A 12710-nucleotide genomic window follows, 5' to 3' on the forward strand; every position below is an offset into this window, starting at 1 on the left:
AGTTCTGAGTTAGTCAGTGTTGACGGCCCCCGAAGCTTTTTCCATGTATTTTGTACAACTACGAGATTTTTAACGACAGAAGCTGAACCAGGTGCAGTTGGATCAAACGCACGTTCCTTGTTTGTTCACCTCCATGTTCGATGTATTCACACTGATGTTGTCATTATGCTGACGATGAAGGTCTTAATCAACGCCTTAATCTTGTTACGTCTCACTGTGTAGCTCTGCTCTTGTTGCAATACACTGTAAACTACCTAATGTATCTGCTGTTCTTGTAAATACTCGGCCAATATTATTTTCGCTTTGCTTTTTACATATTTTGCTTTCATACCTTTTTATTGTGGATGTTATGTGTTGCTGTTAATTTCCAAAGTTATGTTTGTTTGGTTTTTTTTAGGGTGACTTGAAAAGCGGTTCCACCTCTGAATGTTTCATAGCTGCTATCACTGACTATGAGAAGATATTTTTGCTAGTATACGATGAAGATTTCTATTCACACAGACAATTTAAATACTTCAGATTTAAATGTCAGACAGCCTTTTCCATGAGCAGAATATGATGAGCTCAGTTACATTCGATTACAGCCGGTGACATAATGCCTAGCTTTGAATCTACTGAGCCAGAAGCAGATTGTATAACAGCTTGTTATATAAAGAGAAGCTTTCATCACTTACAGAGATTTCGATTTCCCTCTCATCAATAAAACTGTTGGCCGTGACTGCAAGAACGTGCCAGTTCTATCTTTTGTATCATTTACAACCATAACAATAATTAGAAAATGATCATGTATGGAGTACGAGGGTTATTGGCCATGAGAACTGTAATGTTTTCAAAGATGTTACTGCCTCAAGCATAGTAGTTACAAAAACTTTACGTAAGAGCCGCCATGTTTGTTGGAAAGGTTTAATGTATTTTGCTCCCTCTGGTCTTATTTTGATGTTTTCTGTCAAACACAAAGTTGTATTGTGAGAGACAATTAAAAAGTTCTTTCAATATAAAGTTGTTACGTTATTGGCACAAAGATGTTTTACAGGAATCCTTTCAAGCTGAAATGTTTGCCTTCTTCCCAAAAGTTGGGGGACAAAATCTAAACGACACATCTTTACAAAATACAAGGATTCAGTTACCAGCATCCTGAAATCTCACTGAATAAGTTATGTGTACTTTGTTTAAAGGTATTTACGACTAATGTTTTTTAAAAATTGTTGGAAAAGATTCCAAAATTAACTAAAACTGTCCACCATCTCCGATCTGTGAGACATTAATTGACATAAACTACAGCTGGGATGTATTTTTATAATATAATATAATGTTGTACAAAACATGTTGTGATCAGGATGCAGTGCGTCAAGTCCTTTAGTTGACGTGTTGATTAAATAAAGCCCACATAGGGCTGACAAAGGTGTGAAGGAGCTGCAGAGCCAGCATCTCTCTCTCGTTCGTGGTTTTCGATTAAGCAGTTTTACTTCGGCTTGAATCCTGCAACCAAAATTCACACTGAAGACATTTGGCCTCTTTTTTCCAGTGGGGGGGATTTCTATGTTTTGACTTCCATCTAGTGGTGTTCTAGAGGTGGTACACACTATTATGCTACAGTTCTGAGTCGGTGATGATGCTCCCAAGACTTTTTCCTATGTTTTGTACGACTACGAGATTTTTAAAGCCAATATTATTTTTGCTTTAGCTTTCTACATATTTTGCTTTCATACATTTTTATTGTGGATGTTATGTGCTCCTGCTGTTTTTCAAGGTGACTTGAAAAGCAGTTCCACCTCTGAATGTTTCATAGCTGCTATCGTTGACTATGAGAAGATATTTTTGCTAGTATATGATAAAGATTTCTATTCACACAGACAATTTAAATATTTCAGATTTAAATGTCAGACAGTCTTTTCCATGAGCAGTAACAAGCAGAATATGATGAGCTCAGTTACATTTGACTACAGCCAGTGACAGAACACTTTGCTTTGAATCTACTGAGCCAGAAGCAGATTGTATAACAGCTTGTTATATTTTAAGAAAATCCTTCATCAATTGCAAATTTTCCTCTCATCAATAAAACTGATGTCCATCACTCCATCAGTGCAATAATGTGCCAATTCTGTATTTTATATATATTACAGTCCATCTGGAAAGTAATAATAGCATCTTAATCTGTTCCACATGAAACAGCCATTCCAACATGGATAAAATTAATTTTCATACATAATTTAACACACAACACCCCTTAATGAGAAATGAAAAAAAAATGCTTAAAAGTCTAGCAAACTTATTAAAAAGTTATAACATGCAGATAGGTACTTGTTGAAGCACCTTTGACAGAATTACACCCACAAGTATTTCTGAGTGTGACCCTACAGGCTTGGCACACCTTTTTGGGGAACGTTTCTGTCTTTCTTTTTTCTTCTTTGCAGCACCTCTGCAGCTCCATCATGTTGGTTGGGAGCGTTGGCACACAGATATTTTCAGATCCCTCCAGAGATGTTTGGGTTCCGGTCTGGACTCTGGTTGGGCAACTAAAAGACCTGATGCTCCAGACATGATGCTTGGCATTCAGGCCAAAGAATGCAATCTGTGTTTCATCAGACCAGAGAATTTTGTTTCTCATCTGATAAAAAAGGAAGGACTCTCATCTGAGAGCACTTCAGGTACCTTTTGGCAAACTCCAGCTGAACTATCATGTGCCTTTTACTAAGCAATCATCTGGTCACTCTATCATATCTATCATACAGGCCTGGGTAGAGTGCAGCAGAAATACTTGTCCTTCTGGAAAGTTTTCCTCTCTCCATAGAGCAACGCTGGATTTCTGTCAGTGACCATTGGGTCATTGGTGAACTCCCTGAAGAGTTCTGGTGATTCCAAATGTCTTCCATTCATGGTTGATGGAGGCCACTGAGCTCACTGTGACCTTTAATGCTGCAGATATGTTTCTTTTTTCCCAATCTGTTCATTGATACCAGTTTCTGAGGTAAAGGCCATGAATACTTATATAAATCTTATATTTTCATTTTTTAGTTTCCATAGATTAACAAGAATTTCAACTCTTTTCACTCATTATGGGGTATTATGTGTGGAATTTTGAAGTAAAAATTAATTCAATTCATTCTGGAATAAGGCTGTAACAGGAAAAACGTGTGGAACCTGTTCTGCAAATACTTTCCAGACACACTGCATAATCATGGCAATAATTAAAAAGTGATAATGTATATTGTGGAAAATATTTTTGAAAAATACAAGCATTATCGAATGATGCCACTGCTAAAGAACTGTCATTCTCATAACTCTCAAAAAACACAAAGAAGCATATTGTCAAACTATATTAAAAACCCAAACAAACACACAAAAACAGCAACAATAGTGCAAATGATTACATGTATAAGCTGCTGAACCTTCCTCTCATTGCACTACTAGATGATCACAACAGTGCTTCTTGGCACATGGAAGCAGACCTACACAACATGAAGAGGCACAAATGTAGATCTACAGTAAAGCCTGGACAGGAATTGAATTGGGCTGTACTAATGTAAAACCACAACAGACTGTGTTTGGTACAAAATGACTTATGTCAGCATCACAGTGCTCAAACACTCCAGTGTGGAAACAAAAGTACTGTTACATTTGGAAGATGAGGTATTTACAGACAGTTTATAGAATTTAAGGTAATACACATCTTCAGTCCAAAGGCAAAGTGAATAAATCTAAACACCAACCATTACACTAACATTTAAATCATTTGTGAACACCATTAAGCATCAACCTCCCAACTTTTTTTTTTAAAGTGAGTGACATAAATGTCAAAGTCCTCCCCTCTCCTCCAATTTCTGGAAAAGGGCCAGGCTGTGGAGACGAGACTGTCTTTCTCCGTTCTTCCACAGAATGAGCAGGTGGTCCGCCGAGCATGTGACCAAACCTTTCTCCTTGAAACTTACAAACATCTGAAATAAGTCCAAAAGACATTACTGCAGCCTTGACATTACATAATTATAAGAAAGAACTTTAGTTTAAGCCTTATGTACCTGGACTGCTCCTGAGTGTCCAATCAGATCTCCAGTCAACTCCAGCATCCTAATGTTGGGAATGTCTATAACCTTCTTTGAAGGAGGCCCAGATTGTTTGTTTGAACGGCCAAAACTCCACATCCCAAAGAACCCTGTTGTGTGGACAGAAAATTACTGTTACAGGATACCCAAGGCCTAACTTACATTTTTATATTGATTATACAAATCAAACCCAAAAACTGTGTGTGTGTGTGTGTGTGTGTGTGTGTGTGTGTGTGTGTGTGTGTGTGTGTGTGTGTGTGTGTGTGTGTGTGTGTGTGTGTGTGTGTGTGTGTGTGTCTCACCTGAAGAAGCTGGTTCAGCCGGCAAAGGCAAGTCTTGGATCTCCCACATCCTCACACTGCCATCTTCAGAGCAGGACATCAGCTCACTAAAACAGAGGCAGTGTCACACACATACACACACAGATTGTCTGCATAGCAACAGCTATTTGAATAAATAAGTAAATCGCAGGCTGATTTACTGCTAGATAATTATATTGGAAACAAAACTATTAATTATTAAATTTGATTAAAAATGCACTGGTTCATGGCTGTCCAAAAAAAAATCTTTTATCAGTGAAAGATATGACTCCCTACATATTTATCATGTGGCCGTCTTGTCTTGTAGGCATAAATCTACTAATGTTTAGGTAATAAACAGAAGCTTGATTCACAGTAGAGAAGGCACAGAAGCCAAGAAAGCCTTAAGATTCAGTCTATGAGGGTTCAACATAACATAAACCAGGAATAATGAGGCTTCCCTTAGTGTTATGGATGAAAACAGCAGGAAGGCAGTATTGGCGCTACAGCTGAACTACATGAGGGTTGACTCGGTGAAAGAGAGAAAATATTTCAGCCTGGAGTTGATTTGAGCACCTGGAACTCCATTAAAGTGTCCTTTATCAAAACACCTGTTCAACAACTTCAGAGGAAAAGCAATTATTTCAGCTCCACCACAAGTTTGTTTCACACAGCAAGACAATATGTTAAGAACAAGATAAAACATCAGCTGACTGTATGACCGCTTGTTTAGTTTTCCATAATCTTTATATTTGAAAGATATCTTTTTAAACTGTCTACAAGCCCAGTCTTTCATACCTGCAGCTGTCAGAGATTTACTCCACCGCATTTATTTCAAAGTTGTAGTTACTACTTATTTTGCACATTTAGATCCTTAATACAATAAGACTTATAGAATTTGTTGGTGCCCTGTATAAAACCATGGACAAAAAACAAGAAGTAAAATCAGCAAACTTTGGTAAGATAAAAGTAACTTTTGACTGGTACTATATATGGTCTTAAGAATTAAGTAAAATATGTCCTGACCTATGAACCTGACTGAGACTGTTTTTAATTTTGCGGCTAACTCAGACTTTAATAACATTACAGTGCTGACCTGCTTCTCTGAATTAGTTTGGCTAACAGTCACTGCTCATGAACATGATACTCTAACATGAACATGTTACTATAGAGCCAGTCTCACTCCCTCTTGAAAGTTGAGTAAATTGTACTAAGCTATCACTGATCCTTTGTGTCTAACGTTTCCCCACAAGTAATCTAATCACGTTGCCGTCATAGCAATCACCAGACTCTCATCCTTCAGTTGGACAAACTCCAACTCAACCATCTTGATCTGCAGTTGTTCGGTTATGAAGATGAGCTGTGAGTTGGAGGGTCACCCCAACCACAACCAACAGCAGGTATAACTTAGACACTATGATTCTTACAACTGTAGTGTCTATGGTCAGCATGTAGGAAGTACCACATAAAGATTTTTAATTTTTTACATTTGACCTCATTTCATATCTGCCTTTCTTTCAAGTTGAAAGAAACTCCATCATGCTACCCTTATCTGATTTTTACTACACTACAAACCGCTCAAGTACTTTTCAAAAGAACAAAGAAAAACCAAATGAATACATACAAAATACAAAAGTATTCCCTTAAAAGTTAATACTAACCAGAGAGTGAGCTCTGATGGTGTCTTTTTTATTAATGTATTCAAGTAAGCATAGATCACCGTGGAGTGCATGTGCAAACTGCCCAAGCTACAGCTATTGATTTTCAGTTGGGTTGTTTAGTTTTCCTTTCAGAAAGTATTTTGCCCGTGTGTGTTCTAGAGGGTAAAAAAAAAGAAGTCTTAGAAAAGGTGTAAGATCCTACCTGTCAGACAGCAGCATGGTGTGTAACACATTAGAGTCGTGCGCAACCTTCCTGTAGGCCACCACGCTTCTGGTCTGAACACTGTAGACGTAGAGACCGCTGCCCACAGCTGCAAGGATGAGCTACAAAACACACAAACAGAAAGTTCTCATTTTAAATGACAATAAAACAACAGAGTATTCCCAGTATACAAGCCCATCCTGCCCTTTCCTGTCCTCACATTTCCATTGGTGGTCAGGTGCTGAATGGACATCTCGCTGGGTTTAGGAGCCCCCATTCGTATTTCAGTCTGATTGTAGGCTTGGGACTCTTCCCAGAGAATGTGTTCGTAGGCCAGGAGGTTCCACTCAGTCGCATTCCATAAGATCAACTCGCCCATATGGGACCCGCTGGCGAAGAGCCCGTCTGAAGAACACAAGAGGGAAAGGCATGAGTCCAGGGCTACAAACACAGTGGGAATAAAGTGTTGACATAGCTTCTAAATGTATCAAACCTGGCGACCAGGTGATGGCAGCTGTGGCTGCAAACAGTCCTAAAGAGTCTACAGGAAAAGAGCTTACTGATTTAAATACTCTGTAAAAAGGAGTTCACGGTCTCAGCTCCTCATTTTGGGCCATCTCGGATAAAAAGTGAAGCCTATTTTGTAAATCTTGGATTATGTTTCACCAAGGAGGATTATCTGTGGCCACTAATTGGCTAACAGCTGGTGATTGGAAAGTCGACAGCCAGTGAGAAAGCAGTTTAACAGTGAGACATGCACATCTGCATTATGGGGTGACTGTAACTCAGGTGGTAGAGCAGGTCATCTACTGATCGGAAGGTTGGTGGTTCGATTCCTGGCTTCGCCTAGTCTGCATGCCAAATATCCTTGGGCAAGATACTAACCCCAAATTGCTCTCCGATGCATCCATCGGAGTATGAATGTGTGTGAATGTTAGCTATAAAAGCACTTAGAGAGATGTGCTTGTGCGAATGGGTGTGAATGGGTGAATGCACAAGTTGTGTAAAGCGCTTTGAGTGCTCAGATGAGTAGAAAAGCGCTATATAAGAACCAGTCCATTTACCATTTACATCTTTGTCAGACCCGTTTTAGTTTTTTTAGTTTTTAAATCAAGATAACAAAGGGTGAAAACGCTAATCTCAAGCCTTTGAAACAGATCTTCAGTAGCTACATCCACCTTTTACACGGTCTGTGGGTTCAAAATGCAGTCTCTTTGCAGCTTAAAAATCAAACAGACACCGAGTTTCAGACTGACCATTGACGTTGATAAGAGCTCGGATCTGATCCTGGTGGTCGGACAGGCAGCGGATCTCAGCCGCTGACACAGAGGAATCAGCAGAAACTGTCAAGCTGTAGATCACTGCAAAGACAAAGGAATATTTTGTTTCAAATAACGCACTTTTAATCTACTGATCTGTTCATCCGCACCATATTTTGTGCTCTTACTTATTTTTTTATCCATGGCAGCTGCTATGTAGTTCTTCGGCAGTTCAATCAAAGCAGTGATTCCTTCGACACGTCAAAACACAAAAACATTGATCAGCGTCAGGGGTCAGCACGGTTGGTGTAACAGTAAAAATGTGGTTGAGCGACGGACATTTTTTTCTCACCAGTATCACTGTGGTTGGGTCGCTGACACTGCAGCTGAAAGTCTCTATTCCACACGCATAGTTCTTCCCCACCAGAGAGCCACACACACAGTCGCTCGAGCACCAGCAAACACTGAGACAGACACATAGCTGGATCAGGATGCGAAATATCATTTTAGATTTTTTTTTAAATTGTTTTAGATTTTTAATTTATATATACACCAAAATCCTTTGGTGGAAAATTCGTCCTTAAGAAAGACAAAAAAAAAAAAAAGCCAACATCAAGAGATGATGAGCAGGTCCTGAAGTTTCTAATGAAGAAAAGGAAGAAACTGAGATTCTGGATTCATCATATTCTCACAAGAAGGCAGCGACAGAGACAATTGCACGGTTTGATCCAGCAATTGAAGCTGTATCATGACTACATTTGTACAACATATTTGAAGATGTCAGTGGGGCAGTTTGGTATTATTTTACTATTTGTATATCCAGGATTGGTGCGCGTTTTAAGCTATGTGCACACTGGTTGCCAAATGCGTGGTCTGATTGGTCAGATCACTTTATTCTGATCTAAAAAAAATCTGAAAACTCAAGCTTGGTTCCAAAAATAATATGTCCAAACTCATCCAGCAAAATCCTGCAGTTTTTGTGAACAGCTGCATTAAGAATGGGTGAGTCTGAAATATCTGCACAGAGAGCAAATTATGTATTCCTCTGCCATATATACAGCAGATGACCATATGTTTTTATGGGACATAACATAGAAAAATAGAAACCATCTGTTCACCACCACAGGGGATTTTAAGTGACAGTGACGATGTAACTGAGATGCAGTCTCTCAGCTTTAATTTAAGGGCTTTAGCTGAAGTATTGCATTAATAGTGTAGGAAAAAAAAAAACTGTGTATACACAGTTTTCCATTTTCACTTCCAAAAATAAATAGCTGATAATACAGATGCAAGATGTGTGTGTGTGTGTGTGTGTGTGTGTGTGTGTGTGTGTGTGTGTGTGTGTGTGTGTGTGTGTGTGTGTGTGTTTTTAGGGATTTCAAAGGTGTTTTTTGCTACCTTTACAGAAGAATGAAGATCTGAAATGGTCTGGACCCTGTTGCCTGTATCAGGGTCCCACAGCTGACAAGCAGGATTAAGGAGAATCAAGCCTGAATCACAAAGTCATGAATTACTCATGAAACACTTGCTGTACATTTGTGTGCATTGTTTCAGGATACACTGAGGCTTCGGTCTGAAGAGGCAGTGATAAGCGAGGTGTTCACTGTGACTTCATTTTTGCAGGTGATGGTGGTTATGGCTGTTATCTGCTGAGAATGGCCCCTCAGCTCCTGCAGCCTCTCCCCAGTCTAGCAATCGGACAAGCAAAAATAAAAGCAATTAGCAATTAGTCCCACTGTGCTGTGTGCAATTTCGCAAGACGCAGAAAGAAAGAAAAAAAACTGGCAGCATATTACCTCAACATTCCACACCAAAACAAGGCCATCATCCCCTGCTGAGGCACATCTGGGTAACATGAGAAGAAAGGTAAGAGTTATTTCTTGAATTTAGACTCCTGTGTCACACTGGCCCCTCAGCTGAGAATTGTAGGATTGGCAGGACTCTGCTTTAGCAGGTCGACTAGTCAATTGCAGATACAACCTATTCATACAAGGAATCATTTCCTGCAGCTTCATCTCCACCGAGAAATGTTAAAAAAAAATACATCTGTCCTGGGGCTTATCGCGTTACTTGCTTTCTGACCCTGAACCATCCAAGCTGCCTGTTCCCAAAACCAACAGACAGGATGAGCAGATAAAACAGAGACAAAATGAGAAGAGAGGAAGTGTTGAGGATACATTTTCAGACTTCAAAAGCAATCTGGAGAGAATTTTCTGGCCTTTGCCCCCAACTGTGGACCTGTGAGCAGAGAGGACGAGACCCAAAGGAGGACGTGATTACTGGAGGAGACCAGGCGTAAAGCAACCCCCCCTCCACCCTGACATACACACACACTTAGGTCGGGTATAAATCCCAATCTTACACTTATGCAGGTCCACTCTACCATCCCAGTGTGTAGCATGCTTCCACAATACAGCGCAAACGAGGAGAGCAGGTGCAAACCTTTATGTGTGTGTGTGTGTGTACGGACAGTATTAAAAGGCTTTGGTTATACTGTACCATGCACACACCATCACATAGTGGTGATGATTGGGCTCCTGTCATGCTCTGTAAGTTTGTTGTAGGTGAGGATCTCCTGTCAATCATAGTGGGATGGAGGCCAGCCAAGGGTAGAGAGGAGAGAGGTTATAGAGGGAAAGAGAGATAAGAGAGGGCAGGAGAGGCGAGAGGGGGAAGGGGAGAGGGGGCCGTTTGCGGTCGGCTTACCTGAAGTCATCAATCTGCACCAGAAATCGAACAATGTCAAAATGTCCTTTCAGCACCTGCAGCTCAGTGAAGCAGTTTTTGGGCTGTTCCTCTCCAATGCACAGCACAGGGCTTTTCTGCAGACACAAGAGGGAAAGCAGTGAGACAAACAGGCCGCGGTGCTGTACACCCAGCCCTGAGGCTGAGAGTAGACAGGAGAGACAAGAGTACGGGAAGAAAGAAGTGGAAAGCAAACTTGTACTTCTAAGCAAATATATTTTTAAGGGATACAAATTGGCATTTATATTTTATTCACTTTTGTTTTTGTTACTTTACCCATCTTACAAAAAAAGAATAGCCATTCTGATTTTATATCAAAAACATGACAAATATACCAGCTGTTCAATTGTTACTTTTTCTGTAGAGTGAGTTGTTCTGCTTCTCATACTTAAATCCCAACTGGCAATATGTTGGAGTTTTTTGTCATATGTACAATAAGATGGGTGGAGGGTTTCATTACTTCCCTGCTATTGTTACTACTCATGAACGTGCTTAATACTTAGTGCCTGTTACAGGTTTCTTATGGAAGCACTTTGCATTGTTATCCTGAAATACCTTTTTGACACAGCTGATAAGGCCTATGTTTTATAGGCTAAACTGTTTTGGAATAGCTAGCGATATACATATTATATAGGTAATTCATGCTCTACTTCATAGTAATGTAAGTGGGCTACTCAGTAACCATCATACATTTCAGTCTATGTCCTGTCCACAAAGTATAAGCATGGTCTGACACCACCATGTTAAAATACATCTCTGATATTGGCCTTACTTTGAGAATAAAGCCAGCATAAAATATTTTGAGCATTGAGTTTAGTAACAAGGAAATTATTTGTATTTTAGCAAAATGAAAATAACAAAAAAACACTTTATCACTTTAATATTATTATTATTAACTGCTTTTTAACAGATTGTTAAGGTAAATACAGAATAAATCATTGACATGGCAGCAGTTCAGTGCATTCATTAGCAGGTAGACTTGGTAAAAACAACCTGCTGAAGTTCGAACTGAGCATGCGAAGGGTGAAGAAAAGTGATTTAAGTGAGTGAACGTGGAGTGCCGGACATGCTGGTCTGACTATTTCAGAAACTGCTGATCTACTGGGATTTTCCTGCACAGCCATCTTTAGGGTTTACAGAGAAATGTCCAATGAGAAAATTTCTAGTGAACAGCAGTGAAAAAGTCAGAGATCAAAGGAGAACAGCCAGACTGCTTTGAGCTAAAAGGGGGATAAAAACAAATCAAACAACCATTTATTACAGCCAAGGCGTGTAGAAGAGCACCTCTGAAGACACAACAGACCAAACCTTGAAGCAGATATGAAATGTTGCCCAGTCTGATAAGTCTCCATTTCTGCTTAAAAATTTGGATCGTAAAGTCAGAATTTGGGAGTTAAAAAACAAAACAAAACTTGAAAGCAGGGAATATTTCTGTCTGGTAGTGATATAATGGTCTGGGGATAGTCAAAAGAGCCTGGATGACCTGGATGACTGTGAACCTTCACAGAGATAGTTTTTTGGCACACTTTGGGTCCCTCAGTATCAAGTGATCAACATTTAAACATCAAATCCTATCAGAGTATTGTTGCTGACCATGTCCATCTTTTCATGGCCCCAGTGTACACATCTTCCGATGATTGCTTCCATCAGAACACAACATGTTACAAAGCTCAGATCGCATTAAGATGGTCTCTTTTCATGACAATGAGCTCCTGTGCTCATATGGTCTCCAGTCACCAAATCCCAGTCTACCATGGGATTGGGATGTGAAGGAATTGAAGATGGCAGCAACTGTGTGTGACAACTACAAAGGTAAAAGGGTGTCCAACCCAGTACTAGCAATGTGTAACTAGCAAAGTGACCGGTGAGTGTTTACGCCTGTATTTAGTGGATATTTATATCACATACTGAGACAGGCTTGCTGAACATGGAGGTACAATCTGCTTTGGAATACATGAGGCTTTGGGGGAGAGGAGCGTTTATGGGACAAATTACAGCACATTTCCATAAGTTACACAGGTAGACTCATAAAATCATCACATGCTGTAAACACGAGATCCCAGGCTCAGCTTACCTCCGCTGAGCTCTGAGCTTCCCGTCCACCAAGAATCCACCGGAGCATGACGTCAGCCGGTCAAACACAGTAAAGCCAGTTTTTACAAACGCTTCTCTGAACACGAACCCAAAACTCAAAGCACAAGGCAGCTAGCTAACGTTACAAGCTTCTCTATCTGAAAAGTCCCCAGCGTCACACAGAAACAGCCTCTCGCCGTTTTCACTGTGAGGAAGCTTCGGCGGGCAACGCTTCGGTTTGTTGGACAGATAACTTAATTTCGCCAGAACTGAGAGAGTCACGTTAATACTCCAGTTTTCAGCTACATGTTTCAAAAGGTTTTCAGTCACGACCACAACAAACCGTTCATGTGACTCGCACTACGGAAGCTTTGCATGGACACGATTCACTGAAGTCGAATGATGATGAATGATTGGGAAGTAAATATATT

General features: G+C 40.0%; 1 protein-coding gene across 1 annotated transcript; it reads right to left on the reverse strand.

Moving 5' to 3' along the window:
• Window positions 1-1857: 1857 nt before the first annotated feature.
• On the reverse strand, window positions 1858-12660 carry wdr41 (WD repeat domain 41). The gene is made up of 13 exons (XM_085166544.1): window positions 12281-12660; window positions 10168-10283; window positions 9258-9306; window positions 9021-9149; window positions 8860-8922; window positions 7814-7925; window positions 7650-7712; window positions 7459-7563; window positions 6423-6607; window positions 6203-6324; window positions 4343-4428; window positions 4017-4150; window positions 1858-3935 (listed from the first exon to the last, which is right to left on the reverse strand). Exons 1-13 carry the CDS (start codon window positions 12326-12328, stop codon window positions 3795-3797), a joined length of 1353 nt encoding a protein of 450 aa, XP_085022670.1. The 5' UTR covers window positions 12329-12660; the 3' UTR covers window positions 1858-3794.
• Window positions 12661-12710: the final 50 nt, after the last annotated feature.

The sequence above is a fragment of the Neolamprologus multifasciatus genome, chromosome 7 (assembly GCF_963576455.1).
Source record: "Neolamprologus multifasciatus chromosome 7, fNeoMul1.2, whole genome shotgun sequence".
Taxonomy (NCBI): Eukaryota; Metazoa; Chordata; class Actinopteri; order Cichliformes; family Cichlidae; genus Neolamprologus; species Neolamprologus multifasciatus.

Excerpts from the sequence above, each read along its gene's own strand:
- wdr41 (XM_085166544.1), bottom strand. The coding sequence starts at position 12,328 with ATGCTCCGGTGGATTCTTGGTGGACGGGAAGCTCAGAGCTCAGCGGAG. Across the intron at positions 10,284-12,280 it reads AAGCTCAGAGCTCAGCGGAG|AAAAGCCCTGTGCTGTGCAT; the intron begins GTAAGCTGAGCC and ends TTGTGTCTGCAG. Across the intron at positions 7,713-7,813 it reads ACCCAACCACAGTGATACTG|GAATCACTGCTTTGATTGAA; the intron begins GTGAGAAAAAAA and ends GACGTGTCGAAG.